We start from the raw sequence: 24,505 nt of genomic DNA, 5'->3' as shown, positions 1-24,505 counted from the left end.
ACAAATCAAGTAAATTGGAAATTTAGCTTTGTTTCCAGACAAATCGTGATTTCTGCTATAGTTTCTAGATATGAATAATTACGAGTGACTAATTCTGTTCTAGCTTGCTTTTTTGGAAGACTGCCTAAGAGCAGACTTTTTTCTCAGATTCATGATTTGAAATAATTCAACTATCTCTTCTGAACCAAGGTTACTTTAAGTATTTATTAGATGATCAAGATTAAAGCTTGTTCTCAGTTAAAAACTTCCTAACACAAGTACTAGAATGTGAGCGTGACTGCCCCGGTCTCCTAGCAACATCATTAATAAAAATTGAGTGCTAACATTGATGTAGAACCCAAACAAATATTTTAACAGCCAAAGCAAAATTCTGTGCATATTCTAACAGATGTATGTTGCAGGTGCTTTCACACTATGTACTTGCTAGTCATTATATAAGAAGTCACTAGTATAAATACTTTCTCATACATACTGCCCCAAAATTTCTACATAATAAACTTTTACAAAACTTTAATTCCTCTACAAGCATATTATTGCATTTTACAGTTCCTCATGGATTTAAACAAACTAAGAAAACAAACCATACATCTGAGCCGAAGTCACAGCTTTTGGACATGACTTCACAATTGTGTCTAAAATATTAGTATCTCAGATTTCTTGTTCACACTTTTTTTCCATTTGCTTACAGCAACTCAATTTCTTGTTGCCTGCAGGGGTGATTCAGGATAACAACTTGGAAAATATTGTCCCTCATCTTCCAAGTCACTGGTTATGACAACTAATTCCCATTTGGTGGCCTAAGAAATCCATATAGTTTCTATTTGATTCCTAGTATATACCAATCCATAGCATATGGAATTCAACAAGTAGCCAGCTTGGCCACAATGTGAGGTCACAGGATATAAACTACCTTTTAGTTCTCAGAAGTTGTCCATCCAGGACAGGGCTGAAAACCAGTGATGGAGCAGAAGCTATAAAGCTGATACAACTGAGACCCTAAATTTTCCAACCCTAGGAATGATGGACAGAGCTAATACCTTAACTCACAAGCTAACGTGTTTACATTTTCAACATAAAGACATCCCTGATTTATTTTAAAGAGGAAAGAAAAATATAAATGAAGGTTGAGGCAAGTACAAACTTACATTTCACATTTCTCAGTATACCCACGTCCCTAGCAGCTTCTGGAAAGAACCTTATACGAAAGAATTCTTTCAATGGAAATTACTCAAGCTTGCAAAGGCGGCACTGCCACCTGGTGCTTTGGGTGAGGCACTTCAGATACCTTGAGTTTTTTACAAAGACATTTCCTATGCCAGCCCCTTGGACTTTGGTAATTGCTATCTTTTCTTATCAAGATACTTACTATCATGTAATTTTACCCTTGTTAGTGACAAACCAACTGAAATATTACAGAATCTAAGTCCAGACATGCTTCCTTTTCCTTGATATCTAATTTTTAATAAGAAGAGTAGAATTTCCTTCTAAACAGGTATCTTCCTATCAGCAAGTAGTTTGTAAATCCCAAATTAAGGCAAGGACCATAAATGCCTTTCTGAACAAACGTGCTTGTGTACACAAAATACAATCTTGCTCTTTCCCACACTTTTTCAGTACTGGAGTTTGCTAACACACCCATGCTTGGATGTCTAAATTGGGACTATGGAGAAGAGAATAGGATGTGTCCTTATATGGACACAGTAAATAAGTTTCAGTCTGATAGCACCAAACAACTGCAGCAGAGAAACTGAACTAGCTTTAAAACAATACTTTCATCTTTAATTCAAAAATACTTTTTTCTTCAAGTGTAGTAATACAACATAGTTTTGCAAAATAGAAGTTCTGAAGCAGTGCCTGAAATACACAAGCAAAATAGCATCTTCTCAACACAAGGAATTCTCTCTAGCTACAAGCATCAACTGATGGTTGAAGCTAGACAGATTATATGCACAACCATGCAACTGACAGCTACAGAGCAGATGTCTCTAGTGTTGCCTCCTCTTTGCAAATGCTAATAGAGCAGACACTGTGTTAACTTGTTTTCTTTTTCCGTGAACACAGAATGAAAATGCAAAGTAGTTCTTGGAAGATCACAGAGCAGGCATCTGCTTTGGATCAAGATCATTGGCAGAAACTTCGAACCAAGATCAACAGCAAAAACTGTGCTTGCCAAAGAGTCACAAAAGGCCTTGCTAGGGCTAGGGAAAGCCAAACATGGACTGTACAAGAACTTGTATAATGTTTTCTTCTACAAGGGATCTCTATTGCCTGTGAAGTTAGCCAAAACAAAAAACATCTTTTATCTGGAAATGGCAAGTTCAAATGCATCCCAGGGCATTCATGCCTGTGGCTCCAGCTCAGAAAACACTGCACGGGCAGTCCTATGGACAGTAAAGGGTTACAATGTACAACAGTCTCTGCATGATCCAAGCCATGTTCATGAACACCCACCAGCCATTCTGGTCCACGTACCGTAAAACACTTTAACAAATCAATCTAGCTGTTCCAAAACTGTTCCACCTGTGGCACAAAATAATGCATACTTACCTGTAGCACAGAAAAAAAGTTTTCCACAGTGCTTGCCATGCAACATATACACCAAAAATATGGTGGCATATCATCTGAAATGTAATCTAGCCAGTGAATTTAGCTACAAAGCTCCCATGCAGGATCTCAGAACTATACAAATATAGTTCAACGTGCAACTCATCTGAAATGAAATGTTTAATTTTTCTCCGAAAGTAAAAAATACAAAATTTCAACACGAGATGTAATTTTCCCTTTTGCAAAATTCTGAAGAAAATATTATTTAAAAGAACATTTTTAAACAGGAATGCTCTGTAATACTTACAGAGTAGGTCATCTTTTGCACTGCATTACAATTAAAACATTAATTGTAACCAGAGAGAGTCTTCTTAGCTTTCAGACACAAAAATATGTCATTCATAAAAGCTCTGGATTTTTTGAAAGAAAAAAATCAGCTTGTAGAAACTGAACATTAATTAAATTGGAAAATCCTCACTTGTTTCAGCATTTCAGCTTTGAATACACAAGACATTTCTAACATGTTGAGCACACATTTACACAGAACTTCAGAAGCATTTTGCTCCTTACTTTTTCTTATTTTGAAGTATTTATAGATGATGAGCTAGCCTAAAATGATTTCAGGTGCAAATAATTAGACATAGTGGAAGAAATAAACTTTTCTCACCCAGATTATGCTCTTCTTTTTGTCTCTTTTCCCATTTTCTGCTGTCCACATAGGCTGCAGAAAGAAGAGATCGTCTACCTAATGAAAAAAAATAAAATACATCACTACACAGTGCCAGGTTGCCTAAACAGTTCTAAATAAGCACATCAATTATTTAACAGATATCACCTTTTTTCTGTCACATTTACTGATTTGGCATAGCTGTCAGCAGCACTACCAAAGCAGTTTGGATTCCTTGTGTCTGCAAAAGCCATTATTACTTTGTCATTTTTAAAACAGAAGAGTTCCCCCTTAAAAGTTATTTTCAGCGTGCAACCAATATTCCCAAAACTGAACTGTGTATTTAAGAAAATAAGAAATTTGTAAAGGCGGGGAAAAACAAACAAACAACAATAAAGAACAGCTTCTTTGTACACATGCCTTTTTTCACCAAATATTAGCATTTAGTTAAAAGTAGGCAGAAAATTGTAAACATAAGGAACGACTATGCAGAAAAAAGGCTTTTTTGTTGTTGCTGGCTGAGGTTTTTTTCTACCTCTACAGAACTGTCTCACTGGAAATGATGCTGGATGCTCATTTACACACATTCCACGTTTTATCAGCTCTTGCTTACAGCTCCTGTGAAACTTTTTTCTAGATACTGTTTGTACCTTTGAAAACTGGTCAAGGATCTCTTCTAGTTTCTGAAGCAAAATAGAAAATGTTTCAGTTGGACTAACATGGATTATGTGTGCTCATCCCTGACAGATGATGAGGCCTTGAAGATGCATGAAGAACATCTGGATAAACTTTGCTTAAGGATGAACAAATACTTGCAGAAGCAGAAGGTTGCAGAAATTATTCTTAAGAATCATGAAATATTTTAGAAATAAATGTTGTTATCCTACACAGAAGTCTTAGTGACTACCTTAAAGTCCTTATCTAAAAACCTATTTGCTACGCTAAGACTTTGAAATTCTTGGGTGTGTAATAATTTCATCCTTTACTTTATCATTTTTTAGACATAAATGTATACATGGATACCCAGCTCTGAACATCTTTGTAAATTTTTGTCAGAATGACCCAGCATACAGTTTCACAGACAGGCTACAAGACTATCTATACAGTTTTATTAAACAGATAATGAGAAGAAGACCCATTACTTTTAAAGATGCTTTTCATTATGCTGATAAATGACGTACACAAAAGATCTGTTTCTTTTTGCCTTTTTTTTTGATAAATTTCTGTATGTTCTTTCACAGCTAAGGATGCCACTCCTAAAGTCCAAACATCTAAAGCACTATTTTCTGTAGACAAGCAGCTGTCTGACAGTGCTTCCCTCAAGTAAGCTAAGCTAGAAGTCACATTTGTGCTCTCCGTGCTGGTTCACTTCTGAGCAGCCACAACACCAGAGGAAAAGGGGGCATTTCTGTAACATTTCTCACAGCTTCTGAAACACGCGCATTTAGTTACCAGGATGGAGTACAGAGGATTTCTGCTAAGGGAAGTTGGAAAGGCACCTTAAAACTACACATCAATACCATGTTTCAAGTAAATATTGTGGAGTTCAGTTCTCAAATGTGGATTTTTTATTTTTTTTTGGGGGGGGGGAGGGGGATTGGCTGGTTGGTTTTGGTGTTTTTTTGTGTGGTTTGTTTTTGTTGTTTGTTCGTGGAAAGGTAGCTTGTCAAAAGCAACAGTCTTGACTGTGATTTTGTCACCTTACTCATTAGATGGGTTTTGCTAAGCTCTGACTGCCAGGGGCTTATCAGCCCCAATACACCCTCACATTAATTCTACATTCTCACCAAGAGAAGCAGGTCCCGGGCTGTTCACCCACCACCTCGGTTAGCCCTACCGACACAACCTTGCCCACCCTTCACGCCGCCCCCAAACCCCTCCCCACCTCCCCATCCCCGCGCCACAACCACCCGCGAGCACCCTCGCGGCGCCCCGGCCCTCACAGACCACCACACCAAGCGGCCGTGGCCAACCTCGTCCCGTTCCCGCCGCTGCCCGTCCCCGCACCGCCCTCCCCCCGCCGCCGCGGCCGAGCACCGACCTGCCGCAGCGCCCAGGGCCTTCCCGCTCCGCAGCGCGCCTCGCACGAGTACGGGGGCGGCCATGTCGCCGAGGGCGGGGCAGGCCTGCGAGCGCTCCGCCCCCGGCAGGCCCGGGCACAAAATGGCGGCGGTGCTCGCCGGCGGCTCTCAGCGGGTGATGCGGGAGGCGGTGCGGCGCTCGGCGGTTCGCCTGCCCGCCCCGGGGTGCTGGGGCTGTGCGTCCGGAGGTAGCGGGGGCCGGGCGGTGGGGAGCGGGCAGCGGGATGGTGAGCGGCGGCGGTCCCGGGCTGTGCACCGGCTGGGAGACCGGCTGGAGTACTACAACTCCCATCGTGCCTGGCGGGTGCCACCAGCCATATGTCTGCCGGGAGTTGTAGTTCCGGCCGGAATGCCACGAAGTATGAACTTAAGGAAGGGGTAGAATTCAGTGAAATAAGTTCAAGAAGGGCAAACTCTGCTGCCCAGAGCTCTCTGCTGACGTGGGTGCGGCGAAGGGCACCTGCGTGCTCCCAGCGCCAGCCCTGGAGAGAGCCCCAGGTCGGGAGGGCGGATTTCAGTGTCGAGGCAGCGCAGAAGGCCTGTGGGGAGCAAGTGTTGGTGTCACCCAGAGTAATTAGTGCTGCGTTACCCGCTGGGGTTGCTATTTTTAAGTTTAATGGAAAACGTGCCACTTTATGGATTATTTTTCCTTCAGATTTCATGAAGTGTATCAGTAACGTGCTTCACTTACACAGAATACAAGCATTTTTACTTCTGTGGCTTGGTAATGTTTTGCTAGACAAATGTAAAACTTATATTTAAGCAGCGTTTGGTGCTTGGCTTGTCCCTTCCCGATGAGAATCATTCTTTCACAGGCTGAAAACTTGTAAGAGTAGATTGTGACAATGTAAACTATTACAGTAACTCTGTTGCCAAATCATTGGTTGCAGGTAAAAATCCACTGCTGGAGGGCTGGGTTTCTTGCAGCAAGAATTTGGTCAACAGCATTTGCATGACACTTTCGCTGGTGGAGCTTACAAAACAGAACAGTCGGGATCAGCGCCCAGAGTTAATCTTGAGATTCTGGTCTCAATGACTGTCTTTTTTCCTTGGTGCCTGCACAGCCCCAGAACTTCACTAGGTCTCCTGAGTGCTACTACAATCCAAATGATAGTCTTTGCATTTCCCCGTACTGTCTTCTCACAGCATTTGGAGCTTCTGGAGCAGGGCATTCAACAGTAACAAGGGCAGCATGTAGGAGGAGGGGCACTGTGCCTCTAGTGAGTTCTCAAGAACAAAGAGATGACAAGGAAAATCCTTAGAAAAGCATGACAGATCTTACTCTTGTGCAGAATCCACTTCTGTCTTGGCTAGATGAGAGTGGAACGGCATCTCCAATTTTTCTTTTGTACATCCAATAAATACATAAGTTTTTGACTTTGTATGTATTAACAGTGGAAAGCTATGACCTAACTGTTGTGGGTTTATGTGTGTATGTGTGTGTTTTTGTTGTTGTTTTTGTTGGTCGTGTGAGCTATTCTTGCAGTGTTTTTTTTTTTTAGCTTTGTACTACTCCCGGTAGCCTGGCATCACACAGTAGTTAACAGCTCTAATTTTAAAATGTGAAGTTCCATACTATTAATCCAGTTGTTATAATGTAAAACTCAACCTTTCTCTTTTTCTTTTATGGTAGGGAAGCGGTATCTGCTAACAGAAGATGACCTAAAGTTACAAGAATTTCAGCAGACAAAAGTGGTAATTAGAAATGAAGTTCATGGCAATAAAGGTATCTATATTTCTTTGGTAATCTCCATTCTCAATTTTAACATGAGTACTAGAAAACAAGAAGACAGTCAAAGCCATTATAATATGACATAAAATTGACCCCATCCAAAGCAAGAGCTTGTATTTTTCTCTTCCAAATTGTTTGTTGCTAAAATTCTCTGAAGATCTCAGGCTTTGTAGAATGAAATGACATTAGTTATGCTGTCTTGGAAAATGTGGAGAAGCTTTCAAGTATACAAGGTGCTTAGACAGGACCTGAAATGTTTGTGTCCTTACATTTCCAACTTCATCAGACAGTCTAATAGAAAGTACCGCTTCAGTCTATGAATCACGCTTGAAATACATCTTCAGCAGAGAAACTTAATACAAAGCCTTACAGCTACTTCTCTGTCCAGAGAAGACCTGTGCCAGTAATTGCTTTAATCTGCTCTGTGAATTTATTGAGTTAATTCTAAGCTTTTTCCATTTTACCTCATATAACTTCTCAGTTGTATATCTAATTCTAGATGACATCTGTAAATTCTGAATACGAAAAACAAGTTAAGGTTTCCCAAACTGATCGAGGAACAAGATCAGTGGATTTTCCCTCATGGGGATTTTGTCATGCTCATTTAAAGTATATACAAATTTCATTCTTTAAAGAGAATAAATAAAACCATAAATCTGCTCTTAAAATTTAAGTATGGTTAGGTAGAAGTCGACTTCTTGCACTTTCTTAATCACATGCAAGTGTTCCGGTGATACAAGACTTTTTACTGTGACAGTTGTTCCAAAGGGTATGTGTGTATATATATTATCTATACATATATATGTACATTATATATAAGTGCAAGGAAGGGACACACATCAAATTTAGTTTTGTATACTTAAGTCTTCTGGGACAGAAAGGAAGGTAAAGTCAAAATGACAGTTTTTCTACATGAGGTAATACCAGAATTTAAATCAGGCAGTGACAAGTTGTAAGGTTATTACAATTTGCAGTGATGACGACATACATATATTGGGCATGATTTATACTTCACTTAAGACTGATTGACCCATTATGATAAATTCAATATATCTTGCTGAAACAGGTTTGTAGAAGCCACATATTCACAGTTCACCTTTGTATTGTACAAGTCTTAGTCTCTGAGAACTGATGAAAACAGTGTGCTAACCTATTTGTGTGTATATGTACATGGTTTTTATACTCAGTGTTTAGCCTTGCACTTGAAAGATGAAAAGTAATTAAGGATCATAGTAAACTTTGGTTTAGAAATGGAAAACACAGAAATAACTATCCTGTTATACAAAATATGTAAAAACTATTCTTTATTACAGTTACAGAGCTATACTATTAGAGTTATAGCTATGGATAGAGTTATAATAATTATACTGTGAACTACAACAGCTAAGCAATTAACTACAGTTGCTACAATAACTATTGTGTGTTCTTTACAAATACAGTTTGAATCCCAGGTTTTTAAGTTTTGGTGCATCTTTGAGCCTATCCCAAACATATGTATATTTACTTCTATACATTTGTTCTTTAGACTTCACAGGATTCAGCCCTGCATCTCAGTCTTGAGTAAGGACTCCTACTTGCATGTAACAACAGATATGCATCCAATAGCTGAATAAGTTGTTCTCTGGGGTGCTCTCTTGGGCAAAGAGAAAGATGGGCAAACATCTTTCTTCTATGTAGAAAGGCTGAGAGAGCTGGGGATATTCAGCCTAAAGAAGAGAAGGCTCAGGGGTGACCTTATTGCAGCTTTTCAGTATTGAGAGAGGGCTTATTAGAAAGATGGAGAGCAACTTTTTGCTCAGTCAAATAATGACAGGACAAAGAATGATGGTTTTAAACCAAGAGAAGGGAGATTTAGAGATTCTGAAGAAATTCTTCACTCAGAGCATGGTGAGGCACTGGAACAGGTTGCCCAGAGAAGCTGTGGATGCCCTTTCCCTGGAAGTGTTCAAGGCCAGGCTGGGTGGGACTTTGAGCAGCCTGGTCTGGTGGGAGATGTCCCTGCCCATGGCAGGGGGTTGGAACTAGATCTTTAAGGTCCCTTCCAACCCAAGCCATACTATGGTTCTATGCCCTGGAGGTGCTAGTTTGGAAACAGTAGCAACCAAGAAGCTGCTGCATAAAAGTTCACTTGCCTGTCCAAATAGGTGTGTGGCTCCGATAAAGCAGGGGGCTTCCAGGAGATATACATGATTTTAATCTTGTGTATGCATGAATCATAGCCTTAAAATTACCAGCTGGTCTTTGTGCTTGCTCTGCTATAGGAGATATATTGTGGATAGAGAAATGTTTTGTTTTTTTTTTTTTTAGGAGAGGGGAAGTAACACTAAGTTTATGACTATGTAAAGAAATACATATATAATGTATGAGACTTTTTGTTTGCATCAGTTATGAAGGTTTGTAATTTTTTTTTGTACTAACAGTGTTGAGTAGAAGTTACTGTGGTAGTTTGAATGTTGGGTGGGATTGTTTTGCTTTGTTTTTTAAAAAAGAGATTAAGACAGCAAATGTCACTTTAAAGACTTCCTTCCCCTTTAATGTTTTTTTATTACCTGATGTATTCCATACCATACACAATGGAATTAATTTCACAGTAAATGTCTTCTGAGTTTTCCAAGTCTGCTCTGACTTCATGGGTACATGTAGGCATGCTTCTCTGTGGGAAAATTTTATACCTATTTATTGGTTGAAAAAAAAGTTTTTTGCTGCACTGAATCTCCATATTTCAGGTACAAAACGTGCAACAGATAATGGAATTGTATGTGGACTGCTGTTATGTGCTTCTTTTTCAGATCCGTATTTTAACAGTATTAAAGAAAAATTAAAGAAAAATGGAAAGATTCTCAAAAATGAACTAAAAATTTTACTGCATTTATGTCAGACTTCAGCTGATGTGGAACTAGCCAGAAAAGTTATTTACAGGTACTTTTAACAATCCAGGTAACACTGTTTTCTCTCTTTATTTTTCACTTTTATCAATAGAAGAGATTACTTATTACTAGTTCACTTTATTAGTTCAATCAAAACAATGTTTTTCCTTAAAATCTATCTACTTTTGTATCTAAATGCTATTGACTACTGCAGATAGAAAAGCATGCCTCAGTCATTACAGCTGTAGATCATGCTACCTATTTAAAGTTGTTTTACCTTGGCAAATTCTATGCTTTGTGTGATTAACTCTTTTGAGTCTTTCCGATAGGTACCATGAACAGAATGGAATCACAACTTTACGTGATTTTAAATTTGGGCCCCTCTTTATGAGGTTATGTTATGAGCTAGACCTTGAAACACCTGCAGTAGAACTTATCAAAGATCAGGTAATTTCCTCTGCATATTTCAAAAATATCTTATTACCTATTACTTCAATATGAGTAATTATGTTGTGCATGAGCTCAGAGGCTTGAACTGTATCTGTTGCAGTGGTGAGGATGTCTGCAACGTTATTCTAAGGATGTAGGTTATATGTTCGTAATTTTAAAAGTAACCTGAAAGTGAGAGAACAATTAAAAGAAAACCAAATGCTAGTTTAACTGATTTTTTTAATTATTGTACTTCTATATAATTGCATCATTTTAATACTGCTAATCAAAAAAAGTTTTGATTAAAAATAATTCATCAGAAAAGCACTGCGTGTTTTCTTGCATCCTCTGTTTCCTGCATCCATACTGCATAGATCATACTTGGAAGTGAACGCTTCTGAGTATTTATGTATCAGTCCTCTGAAATACCTTGGGTTGTTTGCACCAACAGGTTTATCATGTTACTATTTACTTCAAATTCCCTCTCAACCCTGTAGAGGTGGTATGATTTGCATCAACTCAGGAACCTTTTCATAGAATCTGTAAGGTTGGAAAAAAACTCCAAGATCATATGGTCCAACCATCCCCCTACCACCAATGTCACCCACTAAACCATGTCCCCAAGCACCACATCCAACTTTTCCTTAAACACCCCTAGGAATGGTGACTCCACCACCTCACTGGGCAGCCCATCCCAATGTCTGACTGCTCTTTCTGAGAAGAAATGTCTCCTCATTTCCAACCTAAACCTCCCCTGGTGCAACTAGAGGCCATTCCCTCTAGTCCTATCACTAGTTATCTGTGAGAAGAGGCCAACCCCCAGCTCCCCACACCTTCCTTTCATGTAGCTGTAGAGAGCAATAAGGTCTCTTCCCTGAGCCTCCTCTTCTCCAGACTAAACAACCCCAGTTCCCTCAGCCGCTCCTCACAGGACTTGTGTTCCAGGTCCTTCACCAGCTTCGTAGCCCTTCTCTGGACATGCTCCAGGGCCTCAATGTCCTACCTGTAGTGAGGGGCCCAAAGCTGAACATAGTACTTGAAGCGGTCTCACCAGAGCAGAGTAGAGGGGGATGATCACTTTCCAAGCCAGGATGCTGTTGGCCTTCTTGGCCACCTGGGCACATTGACGGCTCATTTTTATTTCTGAAGAAACTTAATGACTTGTTGATTTGTAATATTCTGTGTGTTATTATGACAAAACGTTAATGATATACAGCATCTGAGACATGTAAATGATTCTGTACAACAATGCTGTGTTTTCAAAACTCTCTGGGGACCAGTGGCAAGTCAGCTCTATGATTTTAATTCATCAAGTCATGGGATGTACATAGCCAAAAATGGGAGAGATCACTTGGCTGCTGTTCTTAAATGAGGGGTGTGTATGCATGGGTTTTGGTTTGTTTGTTTGATTGATTGAGGTCTGTGTCATCAGGACAAGTCCTGTATCACTTATGAAACTGAGTAACTGATAGAAAGCAATGTACAGTACCACTTCAGACTCTACTGCGGAAATTTTCCTAATGCATCTGACATTTTATTTGGCTATTCGTGTTCTCCCAACATGCAACGAGTGTGATGGCATGAAAAAACTTACTTGCTCTTTATTCTGCTACTGCTTGTTATGACTTGAGCCCTTGTGTTGATCTGATCGTCATTTGATACTGTGAGGAGAATATTCTTTCAGTTTCGTAGTGGTGGTACTTTATCCCAAAGGTACTGCTATTCAGCTGCAAATTGCATATCTGCTAGGCTTTTAGAGTTGCCATTAGAGACTTCTGCTTGCATTAACTTGAAGGTCACAATCTGTCATTGGCGGAAGAAAAAAGTGTGAATCTCTGGGAAACATCTGTTTAAGTGTGCTTTTGACCATACTGAGTCACTGATATTTTAGAGATTACTTGACAGAGGAATAGTTAGGGAACACAGAAAGTTAAATGTTAAACTTACAAAGATGAAGCTAATTCCAGTAGAAGGACCTGATAAATGCTGCACACAATAATAGTGCTTGTCCTAACTTTCTTAAAGCTTGCTTTGTTTGTATGTTTGTTTGTTTGTTTTTTCTACAGAATTTGCGTGGTTTTTTCTCAGAGAGTACATCATTCCATATTTTGATGACTATGTTGTTTAAAAAGAGCCATTATGAAAGTAAGTACTGAGTTAGCTAATGCAAACATATTTTGAGGAGCATTCTTCTCTCTATGTGTGTATAAATATTGATTTATTTGATTGTTATAAAATACTGACAAGGTTTTAGAGGGCCAAATATAAGTCAGCATAGATGCAAAGTAGCTGCAAGGTAGTGTGTAATAAAAATGGAAGACTTTACCTGTTTCATACTTGCAAAAGTATTTTTACCATCAGCAATTCTGCAGAATTGTGATTATGCTGTGGGATTTTTTTCCTTAAGCTTTTTTCTCTGAAGGCTTAACTTCTCTTCGGTTGGTACTTTCCCATAGCTTTTTGGTTTCCCTATTCTAAGTTAGTTTTATGTGGCTTTTGGAACAGGAAGTTCTCCAACAAATTTTGCTGGCAGTTCTGTGTTTTTGTGTCAGAGCAGGGAAGAGTATCCTTTTTACTTTGGTAAGAAAACAGGCTGGAGTCTTCTCTTGTTTTCTCTTACTAGTGTGCACATACAGAGTGGTTGCTGAAATATTTAAGGCAAATGCTTAAAATCAGAATTTGGCCCCATGTGAGGTTATGACAGGGAATCATCTGACTTGACTGTTAAGAGTATGGAGTAATCTTTTCAAACAAATTACTTCATTTGGAATTTGTTGAATGGGTAGCGGTTGGTCTGTTGATGTTTGGCAAATCTGTCCAACACTTGTCTTAAAGGCTGAGACTGACCCACTGTTAAAGTAACTAGATCAGAGCCTGGATGCTGCGTTGTGTTGTAATGAAATATGCTTTAGTAAAGAGCTTTTAGATACTTTGCTGAAAATGGTAGAAGGTTTGGTTGTGTGTTTAAAAGACTGTTGTCTTCATTCTGGGCAGTTAGGAAGAATGAGAGTTGCTTTGCCAAGTATCCAGAACTTAGTTTTAGGTTTGTGTCAAGATAATGGAACAGTAAAACCAGGTGCTAATGTAAATGGAAAACCTCCTACGTGGGAAGTATTATTACACCCAACTGACCCCAAATTAAAGTTTTTGAAATGTTTTAATTTGAAAAAGTTAATAGATTTCAGTTGGCATTCTTCTTTTGAAGTAGACTTACTGAGCTGATATCACATTGATTTTATTTTATTTCTTCCTGTAATTAAACATACAGCCTGAAATTTCTGAAGTGAATAACACTACTGTATTTTTGGCAGGTGCTTTGGAAGTTCTGGGAGAAATGAAAAAACAAGGTATACCTTTCAACAAAGAAACCTATCTACTGGCATTTGCAATATGCTACAAACTTGTAAGTATTTTCAATTTACATGATGAAGCATTTGAAATGCCTCCTCTGTCTTCCTCTTTGGGGATTTTGAAATTTGTGTGTGTTTCCAGTCATGATTTCATACTTAATACAAATATTTTAGACATATTTAAGTCATAAATTGCTTCATTGTTCACAATTTTTGTGCGTATATGGCTTCCCATACAAACTATTGTCACAAACTAAATACCCGAAAATTACAAGAACATAAACATTAAGAAACAAATTGGATACAACCTTTGATTAGCTGTTAGTATTCTCTCTCTGGGGTCTGTGCCAGGATGTACTCTGTGCTTGAGCCACAATATTGGATTTATAATCTGGTTTCTCTGGGGGACAGGGCATATATGACATGTTCTGTTTGTTGAACATCTCCCATCCATTTCTCCCCCTCTCCTCCAGGTAAATCTTGGACCATTTCTACAATCGCACCCAAATTTGGCAAGAGTTAGGGTTGTCAAAGGTATTCTGTTCCCACGTGCCTGAAGAAAAAGTGCAACTGGGCCCAGAAAAGAAACATAAATGAATGCCTTCAGTGAGAGGCATCTTACTTCCCCTTGAGCTTAGCTGTATTTTTAGTTTGGAGAAAAAGAGCATGAACGTAGTAAGAAGCTAGGCTGTATAGGTTCTACAACTGTTTCACTAGAGTAGTTTCTCTTTTGTAGCAAGGTGAGATTCTCAAACTTTCTTCTTTTAATCTTCCTCTCCAGATTAGAATGAATTCTGCAATTTGAAATATTAACATAAGCCCTTCCCAAACTCAGTAGGAAACTCTTCTTCAATTTCCCCATGTTTTACAAAGAAAGACAGTGGCTGAGAAAAAAAATATACCACTAGACTAAACTTCCTCAGATTTCTTAGTTAACTGTACAGTGAAATAGACTACATATGTAATAAAAAGGAGTTAGTCTAAAATTGTAACTGTGCAGTAATTTCTGTGGTGCTTCTGAAATTCTCAGTTCTAATGAATTGGTGCTGCTTTTAGGTCAAGGTGAATAGAAATAGCCACATAGCTTTAATGTCTATAGACTGGGGCAGTAGACAGCTAAAAAAGATCTGTGTAAACTGTCTGCAGTTAAAACCAGTTGGAGGTTGATAGTTGCAGTTTATGTAGGGATGTTACCAGGTCTACCCAGAGGGTGCTTTCTTCAGGAAGTTGTGAATGTACAAAGACACTGACACTATGCTACAACTAAGTTCATAAGTTGGTGTTTGCTGTTAGCAGCCACTTAGCCAATATTTATGGATACAAGGTTACTCCTTGGTCTACACTCTGCCCCTTCAGGTAAAGGCTTTCAAAGAACCTAACTATTTTTCTGAGGTCTCCATTACTCTCTCTGCAGTAGCTTTACATCCTCTCTAAAACTCTGACATGTTTTTTTCCGTGGCCTGTTGACAGAGGGCTTAGATCCATAGAATACAGAAGAGGTTCCTGAGATGTGTTTTCTACTACTGGCTCTACCTATGTTTTCAGCAGAGAATCTGGCACATCCTTATTTGTTTAACAAATTCATAAAAATGCTGTGGAAATGATAGTAAATTGACACGCCGTTGTTTTAACAGACAAAATAAATTTGTTTTGTTTTCATTAAGATAAAATACTATCAATAGGAGAATAAGCTGTAGTAGCCCTTTATACACTAAAGAGGATTAGACTGAGCTCTTTCAAATGCTTAATTGGTTGATTCATCTGTTAGTGGTAAATACTAAGACTCCAAGTTAGAAGGAGCTCAAAATGTTTTTGCTAGTAATGCAACATGAGAAAATTCAGGAAAAATCTTGAAGGGAAACATCTTCAAGGCTGTGTAGTACTTAGCTGCCTGCCGGGTTAAACCACAACAAAAACCCAAAGGATGACTCTGTCCCTTTTAAATCACAGCTGCTATTTTGCATTCATGGCACTTTGTACAGTAGTAATAGAAATCAACAGCAAATACTAGGAAGGAACATGAAGGCTGTTATACAAATCAGTGGTACCAGTTGTTACAAAACTCTCACGTTTGGCAGGTTTTACTTTGTTCGGGGTCTAGTTGGCTCTATTTACCATTTCCAGTGTGAGGAGCATTGTTTTTGATGGTGGTTTTTAAAATAACACACAGATGAACTCATTGCCTTTTACTCTAGACTCTTATTAAAATAGTGGCATTAATGTTATTACCATATGTCATTCACTACAATAAGATGCCAATTATTTATGCCCATAAAGTTAAGTATGCTGGTAATGCTTGACCTTTGAAGTACTTAACTGCTAACAATGTGAAGATGGAACACTGATGCTATTTATTGCTTGCCAGCAATACAGAAAGTTTTTTATGTTGGAAAACAGGCAAATATGTGAGGTATCCCATTAGAATATCTACTTTGGAAACATCTTGAACAATTTAATCTTTAAGAGGGAGGCTCAAGATTGCTGAATATTCAAATTTGCATGTGTGGAGATTTCTTTAGTGTAATGGTGCTGAATAGTTCAATGCTTAGAAAACATTGATTTTTGTTAACTATACAATATAGCCTTTAGAATAAAGACAAAAAATCAGCCTTCTTCCTGATTTGGGAATGATAAGAAAATGAAAAGGAAATTGTTGCTTTAAGTAGACTGTCAGGTGTTATCTGTTTGCAGAAGTCAAAACAATCAGGGCAAAGTATAGTTGTTAAAGTAATGGTAGTTTTTGTCTTCTGAACTCTGTAGCTGTGAATGTCATCTTTTGGTGTTGTGTTTCTCAAGAAGTGCTGCACAGAATCTGCTTGGTTGGGTTCAGATATAGATTACCTTGCTGGCATTAACTTCTGAATGCCTTCTGAATGTGACTGCAATTGCTTACAGTCCTTTCAGATCTCAAGATTTACAAGTGCAACTTAGACTTGAAATTTCTACACAGGACAGCCTGGAGTCTTGCAAGATCTCTGCAAAACTGCTTGAAGAAGCACAGCTAAAAGGTGACTTATTACCACTGCGAGCATTCTACTTTGCTGTGGCGTCTGCTCTGAAGCAGGTACAGTGCCTTTTGTTTTGATTTGTCCCTGAATCTCAACAGGCTTTTTGCTATATGATAGTCAGTGCAAGAAAGGCAACATAGAGGAAGCATAAATGACCTATGCAATTACTGTAAGTACTATAACTTTTAGGCCCCTGAAATAGTAGAATTGTAGGTGACTCCCACACAAAGTGGATGTAGAAATTCTGAAATCTAAACCTATGTCTTCAGTCTAATGCACAGGTATTTTGTGCCACTGACAATGCCACGTAGAATTTTCTTACCAAACAGATGAGAGTTGGGCCACTGGATTTAGGTATAACCACAGGCCCTGTCATGCTGATGCTTAGTGATGGTTTCCTTTAAATAGAATAAAAATAATAATACAAAATATATGTACAATCAGCCTTTCAAATAGAATAGTTTGGGTTGGGAGGGACCTTAAAGATCGTCTAGTTCCAGCCCCTCTGCCATGGACATGGACACCATCCACTAGATCAGGGTGCCCAATTCATGACCTGGCATTTTCTGGTCAGTTTCCTACCTAAGGCACAATATATCAATAAAAATTGAATACTAAGCATGCTAGGGAGCTGTACCTCTGTGACGACATGTCAGCATGATTTGCACTCTCATGCATTCGTTTGATCATAGAACAGTTATGTTCTCAGATTCACCAACATTAGGGTTTCATTTGTCTATGGTCTGACTGGCGCACTGCCAGAAATCAAGGGATTTAAGGGTAGGTGGTTCCCTGGCATAGGGGATAAGAACTTCAGTATTTGGAAACAGAAGTTAGACATGTCCAGTCCACAAGATGAAAGTTCAGATGTAAAGGAAGAACATCTAATAAAATATATATCTTAAAAAGTTTAAATGTTAAATGTTCATGTTAAAATGTTTATCTGTGGAGGCAAACTCAAGGACCATGACATGTATTGGCCATCTATCAGCAGTCATGGCCATCCGGAGAGGTCCCAGATGACTGGAGATTTTCTAATGTGATGCCCATCAATAAGAAGGGTTGTAAGGAGGACCCGGGGAACTACAGGCCTGTCAGCCTGACCTCGGTGCCAGGAAAGGTGATGGAACAGGTCATCCTGAATGCAATCGTGCAGCGTATGCAGGACAACCAGGGTATCAGGCCCAGTCAGCATGGGTTCATGAAAGGCAATTCCTGCCTGACCAACCTCATCTCCTTCTATGACCGGGTGACCCACCTGGTGGATAAGGGAAAGGCTGCTAATGTAGTCTGCCTAGACTTCAGCAAAGGCTTTGACACGATCTCCCACAGTATTCTTCTGGAGAAGCTGGCAGCCCATGGCTTGGACAGGTACACTCTTTACTGGGTTAAAAACTGGCTGGACGGTCAGGCCCAAAGAGTGGTGGTGAATGGAGTGAAATCCAGCTGGTGGCTGGTCAAAAGTGGTGTTCCCCAGGGGTCGGTGTTGAGGCCCATCCTCTTTAATATCTTTATTGATGACTTGGATGAGGGAATTGAGTGCACCTTCAGTACGTTTGCAGACAACACCAAGTTGGGGGGAAGTGTCGATCTGCCAGAGGGCAGGAAGGCCCTGTAGAGAGACCGGGACAGGTTGGGTTGATGGGCAGAGGCCAATGGGATGAGGTTCAACATGGCTAAGTGCTGGGTCCTACACTTTGGTCACAACAACCCCATGCAACAATACAGGCTTGGGGCAGAAGGGCTGGAAAGCTGTGCAGAGGAAAAGAATCTGGGAGTGCTAATCGATGCTTGCCTGAACATGAGCCAGCAGTGCGCCCAGGTGGCCAAGAAGGCCAACAGCATCCTGGCTTGTATCAGAAATAGTATAGCCAGCAGGACTAGGGAAGTGATTGTCCCCCTGTACTCAGCTCTGGTGAGTGCAGAGCACCTCGAGTGCTGTGTTCAGCTTTGGGCCCCTCACTACAGGAAGGACATTGAGGCCCTGGAGCATGTCCAGAGAAGGGCTACAAAGCTGGTGAAGGGCCTGGAACAGAAGTCCTATGAGGAACGTCTGAGGGCACTGGGGTTGTTTAGTCTGGAGAAGAGGAGGCTCAGGGAAGAGACCTCATTGCTCTCTACAACTACCTGAAAGGAAGGTGTGGGGAGCTGGGGGCTGGCCTCTTCTCACAGATAACTAGTGATAGGACTAGAGGGAATGGCCTCTAGTTGCACCAGGGGAGGTTTAGGTTGGAAATGAGGAGACATTTCTTCTCAGAAAGAGCAGTCAGACATTGGAACGGGTTGCCCAGGGAAGTGGTGGATTCACCATCCCTGGAGGTGTTTAAGGAAAGGTTGGACGTGGTGCTCAGGGTCTAGTGGGTGACAGGCGTAGTAGGGTGATGGTTGAACCAGATGTTCTTGTAGGTCTTTTCCAACCTTAATGATTCTATGACTATATTTCTCCACAGCATGTTCTTTAAGGGTGAGGTTTTTCATATTATCACTACCACGAAGAGGTGCTGAAGGAGTTCAGCAGGAGAATAACATTTGGGACATCCTAAAGTCTACTGTTTCATAGAATGGAATCATAGAACAGCTTGGGTTGGAATGGACCTTAAAGACTATCTAGTTTCAACCCCTCTGCCATGGGCAGGGAACCCTCCCACTAGACCAGGTTGTCCAGGACCTTGTCCAACCTGGTCTCGAACACCCCCAGGGATGGGGCATCCACTGGTTCTCTGGGCAACCTGTTCCAGTGTCTCACCACCCTCTGAGTGAAAAATTTCCCCCTAACGTCTACTCTAAATCTTCCCTCTTTTGGTTTAAATATTTTCTCCCTTGTCCTCTCATTATCTGCCTGAGCAAAATGTCGCTCTCCATCTTTTTTATAAGCCCCCGTTAAGTACTGAAAAGCTGCAATGATGTCTCTGGAACTTTCTGTTCTCCAGGCTGAATATCCACAGCGCTCTCAGGTTTTCTTCAGAGGTTCTCCAACCTCTGATCAACTTTGTGGCCCTCCTCTGGACCTGCTCTAACAGATCACCATCCTTCTTGTGCTGGGGACCTGAGTGCATACCTGAGTGCAGCACTCTGGGTGGGTCCTCACAAGGGCAGAGCAGAGGGGGACAATCCCCTCCCTCCACCTGCTGGTCACTCCTCTCTTGATGCAGCCCAGGATGCAGTTGGCCTTCTGGGCTGCAAGGACACACTGCTGGCTCATGTCAAGCTTTTCATCCACCAGAACCTTTTCTGCAGGGCTGCTCCCAATGAGTTCTTCTCCCAGTCTGTGCTCATGTCTGGGATTGCCCCAGCCCAGGTACAGCACCTTGCGCTTAGACTTGTTGAACCTTGTGTTCACATGGGCCCAGTTATGTAGCTTGTCCAGAACCCTTTGGATGGCACCCTTTCCTTCTGTTGTATCAACTGCACCACTCAGCTACATGTTATCTGCAAACTTGCTGACGGCGCACTCGATCCCACTATTTGTGTCATTGATAAAGATATTAAACAGTACTGGTCCCAAGACAGACCCCTGAGGGACGCCACTCATCACTGGCCTCCACCTGGACATAGAGCCGTTGACCACAACGCTCAGGGAGCAGCAGTCTTCAGGCCAATTCCTTATCCACTGCATGGTCCACCCTTCAAATCCATCTCTCTTCAATTTGGAGATCAGATTTTCCATGCCATTAATTTGCATACAGCTGGAAGAAACATTCTGTTTCATATGTAGAGAGGTCAGATTGCTTTCAGCCTCTCCAGAGGATCTATAAGAACTAGAAATTTGGTGTTGTTCACCAATTTGGATGCATGATGTATCATCATTAAGGTTTTGTTATGCATTCTGTCTTTTTGCTTGGTGTCTGTGAACAGCATAGGCTGAACAATAGCATCAATGAAATTAATTTATGTGCATGGTGATATGGCTGAGCTTCTCATTAACACTGGGGTTAAAAAAACAAAATCTCTGCTTCTGAAATGATGTGAAATGTCCATAATACTGTTGTTTTTTTATAAAAATCAATTAAAATTCTAGTTCGGCAAACAGAATAGTGCTCCATATTACATGTAACTATTCCTAAAGCTGCATGATCTTTTAGCAGTACATCTTGCTTTGAATAAGGTGCATCTTTATCCCAAGTAACTGCGGTTGGTTTAGTAAATGTCAGTGTAACACTTACTGTCTATACAAATCAATTGGTATCACAGATACAGTACTGTAAATATGTATGTCCAAAAGGCTAAAAGCTCTGGACAGGATAAATACTGACATTACCATATGCTGCACTTCATTTAAGTATTCTGATTTATGCCAGACTTCAAGCATGAATGTAGTTCTTTTATCTTATAGATGTACTTGTGCTCAGTGTTGGTTATATGCTTTACTTTCCTGCTTATCCGAGACCTAAGATCTGAAAATAGTCTGATGTTCTGGAGAGCTAGGTGTCCTGCAAACTCCAGCAGGGTGTGTTTCACAGGCTGGATGCTCTATGGGGCCTGTAGGTCTTGGTGAAGGTATTTTAGATGCTGGTTTGTGATTCATTGAAAAGTTGTAAGAGCTTTTTTTTTCTTTTTTTTCCTTGAGCTTTGATTCACATGGAAGTGCATCTCATGTTTAACTGTATTTTTTTCATTATTTCTAATTCCTTCCTAGAATGACATAGCACAAGCCCAATTTTATTGTTCTCAGATAAGGAAAACAGACAACAAAATATACAATAATCTTAAAGTAAGTATGCTTGCTTTGTATTAAAGTTTTACAGAGAAATATGCTATACTGGACAACAACTCTCATGGGTGACAGAGGAGCAGAAGGGTAGCTTCTTAGTAGCATAAGCTTATATCAGCAATGTTGCTGACTTAGTTTTTGAGTCAACAGACAAATTTTGTTAGGTGATTTGTTCTTAATTGTTAACATCTTCCCCTCATTTTTTTAAAAATCACTTCTTACCATTGATTAGAATGGTAAGTAGGGCAGTCCTGCGTCTGTGTGTATAGAGCTAGGAACGATTTCTAGTTATGACACTGTGACTTTTTGTTTTCATGCTACAGGAGATTTAAAAAAAAAAACACAGCTCCAAGTAAATGCCTTCCTTAGCTCTGCTCTGCCCACTTCAGGCCTCCTTCAGCCGTATGAACAGTAATGCTTTTCTTTAGTTGCATGGTCTATAACCTGAGAGTCTATTGCTTGTGCCCTGTAAACGACCTCTCTAAGCTATGTAAATAAACACTTTATTCCAGAACAGATAATGCAGATCCATCAGAGGAGCTCTGCCTCTCGGTTCCCCCTTCCTTTCCCAACAGCTGAAAAAAAAAAAAAAAAAAAGAAAAAAAAATCGTGGAAATTGGTAATTCTGTCTGGCTTCTGCATGATTAATGGGTTTTATCAGCACAGTATCTAGAAATTTATTTTGGTCCTTCTTTGCTTCATAATGTCTTCCTCAAATACTTTTTCAAAGCTTTCTTTCTGATGATAAGTATTGTGTGAGTGGTGTGGATTTATTTTATTTTTAAGGTTCTTGTCCAGCTCAGATGCGGTTCACTAGAAGAAGTGTTAAAAACATTAGAAGCAGCAGTGGAAATGGATACTCCTCCCTTTGTGAAAAAAATCGAGTTTTCTGAGCAAGTGGTAAGTATACAATAAGGAACTGAATCAGTCAGAAAATCTGACATCAGTGATGTGTGCTGGTCAGGGGTGCAGGCCTGGGGGTGATGAGGCAAGACTGAGAGGAGGTCCGTGATGCTTTGCTAAATCTTGGTGGTGTGGTTCAGTTACGGAACGTCAAGGGCCTGAGTTCATCCTACCAGAGCTGTTTGAGTTCTAGTGCATTCAGGTGCCAAAGCATCTGGCTGGCTTATTGTGTTGTTGGACAAAGCACTTAGCTGTCTTCCCTTTTTTGTTGTGGATCTAGCTTTTACAAGCTCAAATTTCATCTGAAGGAAGATGAAGAGTTCCTTAGTGGCATTTAATAATTTAATCCCTTGCCTTATATGCTAGTTTCATTTGACGTAAAAGTGAGAATAAAGTTCTGATGACAGTGGTATTGTTGTTAGCTTGGTGATATTGGTGATATTTACAAAAAAAAAAGAAAGAAAAAGGTACACAGAGAAGCGTGATATGGGAAATAATAGCTTTTACAGTATTGATCACTGAGAAGGCTTCATTCATACACACATGTATCCCTATCAGCTTGGCAGCACTGCTACTTCTTTTCCTGAAAGTTATATTCATTTTAAACATATGTATGGAACAAGGTATTTTAAGACTGTGTTAGCAATTAAATACTTACACTTTCAGTGCTGGCTGTTAACAAAATAACTGAAACATAAAATAAATGCTAGGCAGAAGGGGAACATGCCTTTCAAAACACAGTCCATGGATATTAGTTGCTGTGTTTAAAAGAAAGTTTTAAATCAGAATTTGTTTTGTAAATTCATTGCAATAAAAGTTGCATGTTTCAATGTTGTGTTTTTATTTTTGTTTGGCAAATTTGTGACAGTTCCTAAGACGACCAAATATTTGTACTGCCCCATTCCTTCCACAGTAGGTTATTGATCAATAGCAATTTTTCACAGATTCACTCATTCTTGATCTCATACCCTGCATATGGTATAGCCTATGAACTTTCCAGTGTTTTTTAGTATGAATTCTATTGATTTGTACTGTACATTTAGTGTGATACCTAATAATAGCTATAATTGTGCTGATTCAGCAAACAGATTCCAGGAAGCAATTATGTTGCCTCGGTTTAAATAATCACATTAGTCTGTACTAGGACTGGAAATAGGACCGTACTACTTTGAGGAAGTTTTTAATCTAATAAACTTTCTCTAATAGGTGTCCAGTGCATTTCCACTGTTGCTTGGTGATGAATAATGTGTGCTGCTTAAAATCCTTTTCTTACAAGTCATTACACTAGTGGTGTGTCTTATGCTATATACTTTTTTTCTTTCATTTTGAGTGATAGTTTGTCTTCAATATAGTGATTGATTGAAACATTCACTTGCTGAACTGTAACAGTGTGTCATTTTTACCCTCCTCAGCTGGCTGCAGCCACTGAAAGGATGGAAGAAAGCCCTGACCTTTCTGCTAAATTAAGAGATATATATAACAAACTACAAGCTTCAGGACGGATAACCACAAACACATTGGAAGATATGCTCTTCCAGATTCCTAGTTCAAAGAAGACCCCTGCAAAACTTTTAAATCAAAAACATTTGGGTTATCAGGCTGCTAAACCGCTTCAGTCAAATCTGATGTTGGAATAGTTCAATATTTGGTGGTAAACTGAACTACTGTTAGTGTCATGTAGAAGCGTGTTTGAATAAAATGGCTTCTCCCCTCCTCCGCTATGGGCAATTGTTTACATTGCTTGCGTGAAACTGAATTTTAAATATAGCTCGTGTAGATTTTTAGCATCAAAATTCAAATGAACAATAAGCCATGGCAGTAGGTATTTGTGTATTGTTCTGAAACTGAGTAATCAGAATGGTTTGAAGCTTTTCCTCAAGGACTTAGATCAGGATTTTCCTTATACTAAATATCCTGATAGAGGTAAAAAAAAAGTAGTATTTGTATCTGATCTGACTTTTGCTGCTGTTCGTGATTTAAAAAAAAAATGCAGTGTTCATCAGATACAGTGTTCTGCCAAAAAGAATAGATGCGGCCCAGAGCCTAGATGAAGGAGTATTAAATTACATTGACCATTTTTTCAAATTCTATGCATCTCAAGAGAATCGTAAAGGAAACTAAACGTCTTTGGTGCCTTTTTTCGAATGGTTCATGGGAGTTAGTATGGTAACTGGCTGGTTGTTTTCTCACTTGAAGGAGATTCCTGAATGAAA

At 39.7% G+C, this 24,505-nt stretch overlaps 2 protein-coding genes across 3 annotated transcripts in view; one reads left to right on the top strand and one right to left on the bottom strand.

The window, feature by feature from the left end:
* The window catches only part of MRPS27 (mitochondrial ribosomal protein S27), a 45,959-nt gene extending 40,610 nt beyond the window's left edge, over positions 1–5,349 (bottom strand). Inside the window, exons 1-2 of the mRNA XM_040539897.1 lie at positions 5,253–5,349; positions 3,212–3,289 (exon numbers count right to left, since the gene is read on the bottom strand). Coding sequence (XP_040395831.1) covers positions 3,212–3,289; positions 5,253–5,316 — 142 coding nt within the window. The 5' untranslated portion in view covers positions 5,317–5,349. The remainder of the gene's footprint in view (positions 1–3,211; positions 3,290–5,252) is intronic.
* On the top strand, positions 5,315–24,003 carry PTCD2 (pentatricopeptide repeat domain 2). Of its 2 annotated transcripts, none has more exons than XM_040539899.1 (10): positions 5,315–5,480; positions 6,926–7,018; positions 9,814–9,943; positions 10,221–10,338; positions 12,387–12,465; positions 13,632–13,723; positions 16,621–16,734; positions 21,315–21,389; positions 22,188–22,289; positions 23,705–24,003. In XM_040539899.1, the coding sequence occupies exons 1-10, from the start codon at positions 5,315–5,317 to the stop codon at positions 23,927–23,929; spliced, it is 1,194 nt and encodes a 397-aa protein (XP_040395833.1). In that variant the 3' UTR covers positions 23,930–24,003. The 2 variants fall into 2 exon arrangements, with proteins under 2 accessions (XP_040395833.1, XP_040395832.1); XM_040539898.1 differs by having other exon boundaries at positions 22,176–22,289.
* Positions 24,004–24,505: the final 502 nt, after the last annotated feature.

The sequence above is a fragment of the Cygnus olor genome, chromosome Z, assembly GCF_009769625.2.
Source record: "Cygnus olor isolate bCygOlo1 chromosome Z, bCygOlo1.pri.v2, whole genome shotgun sequence".
Classification (NCBI taxonomy): Eukaryota; Metazoa; Chordata; class Aves; order Anseriformes; family Anatidae; genus Cygnus; species Cygnus olor.
This window is presented reverse-complemented; position numbering and strand designations above follow the sequence as displayed.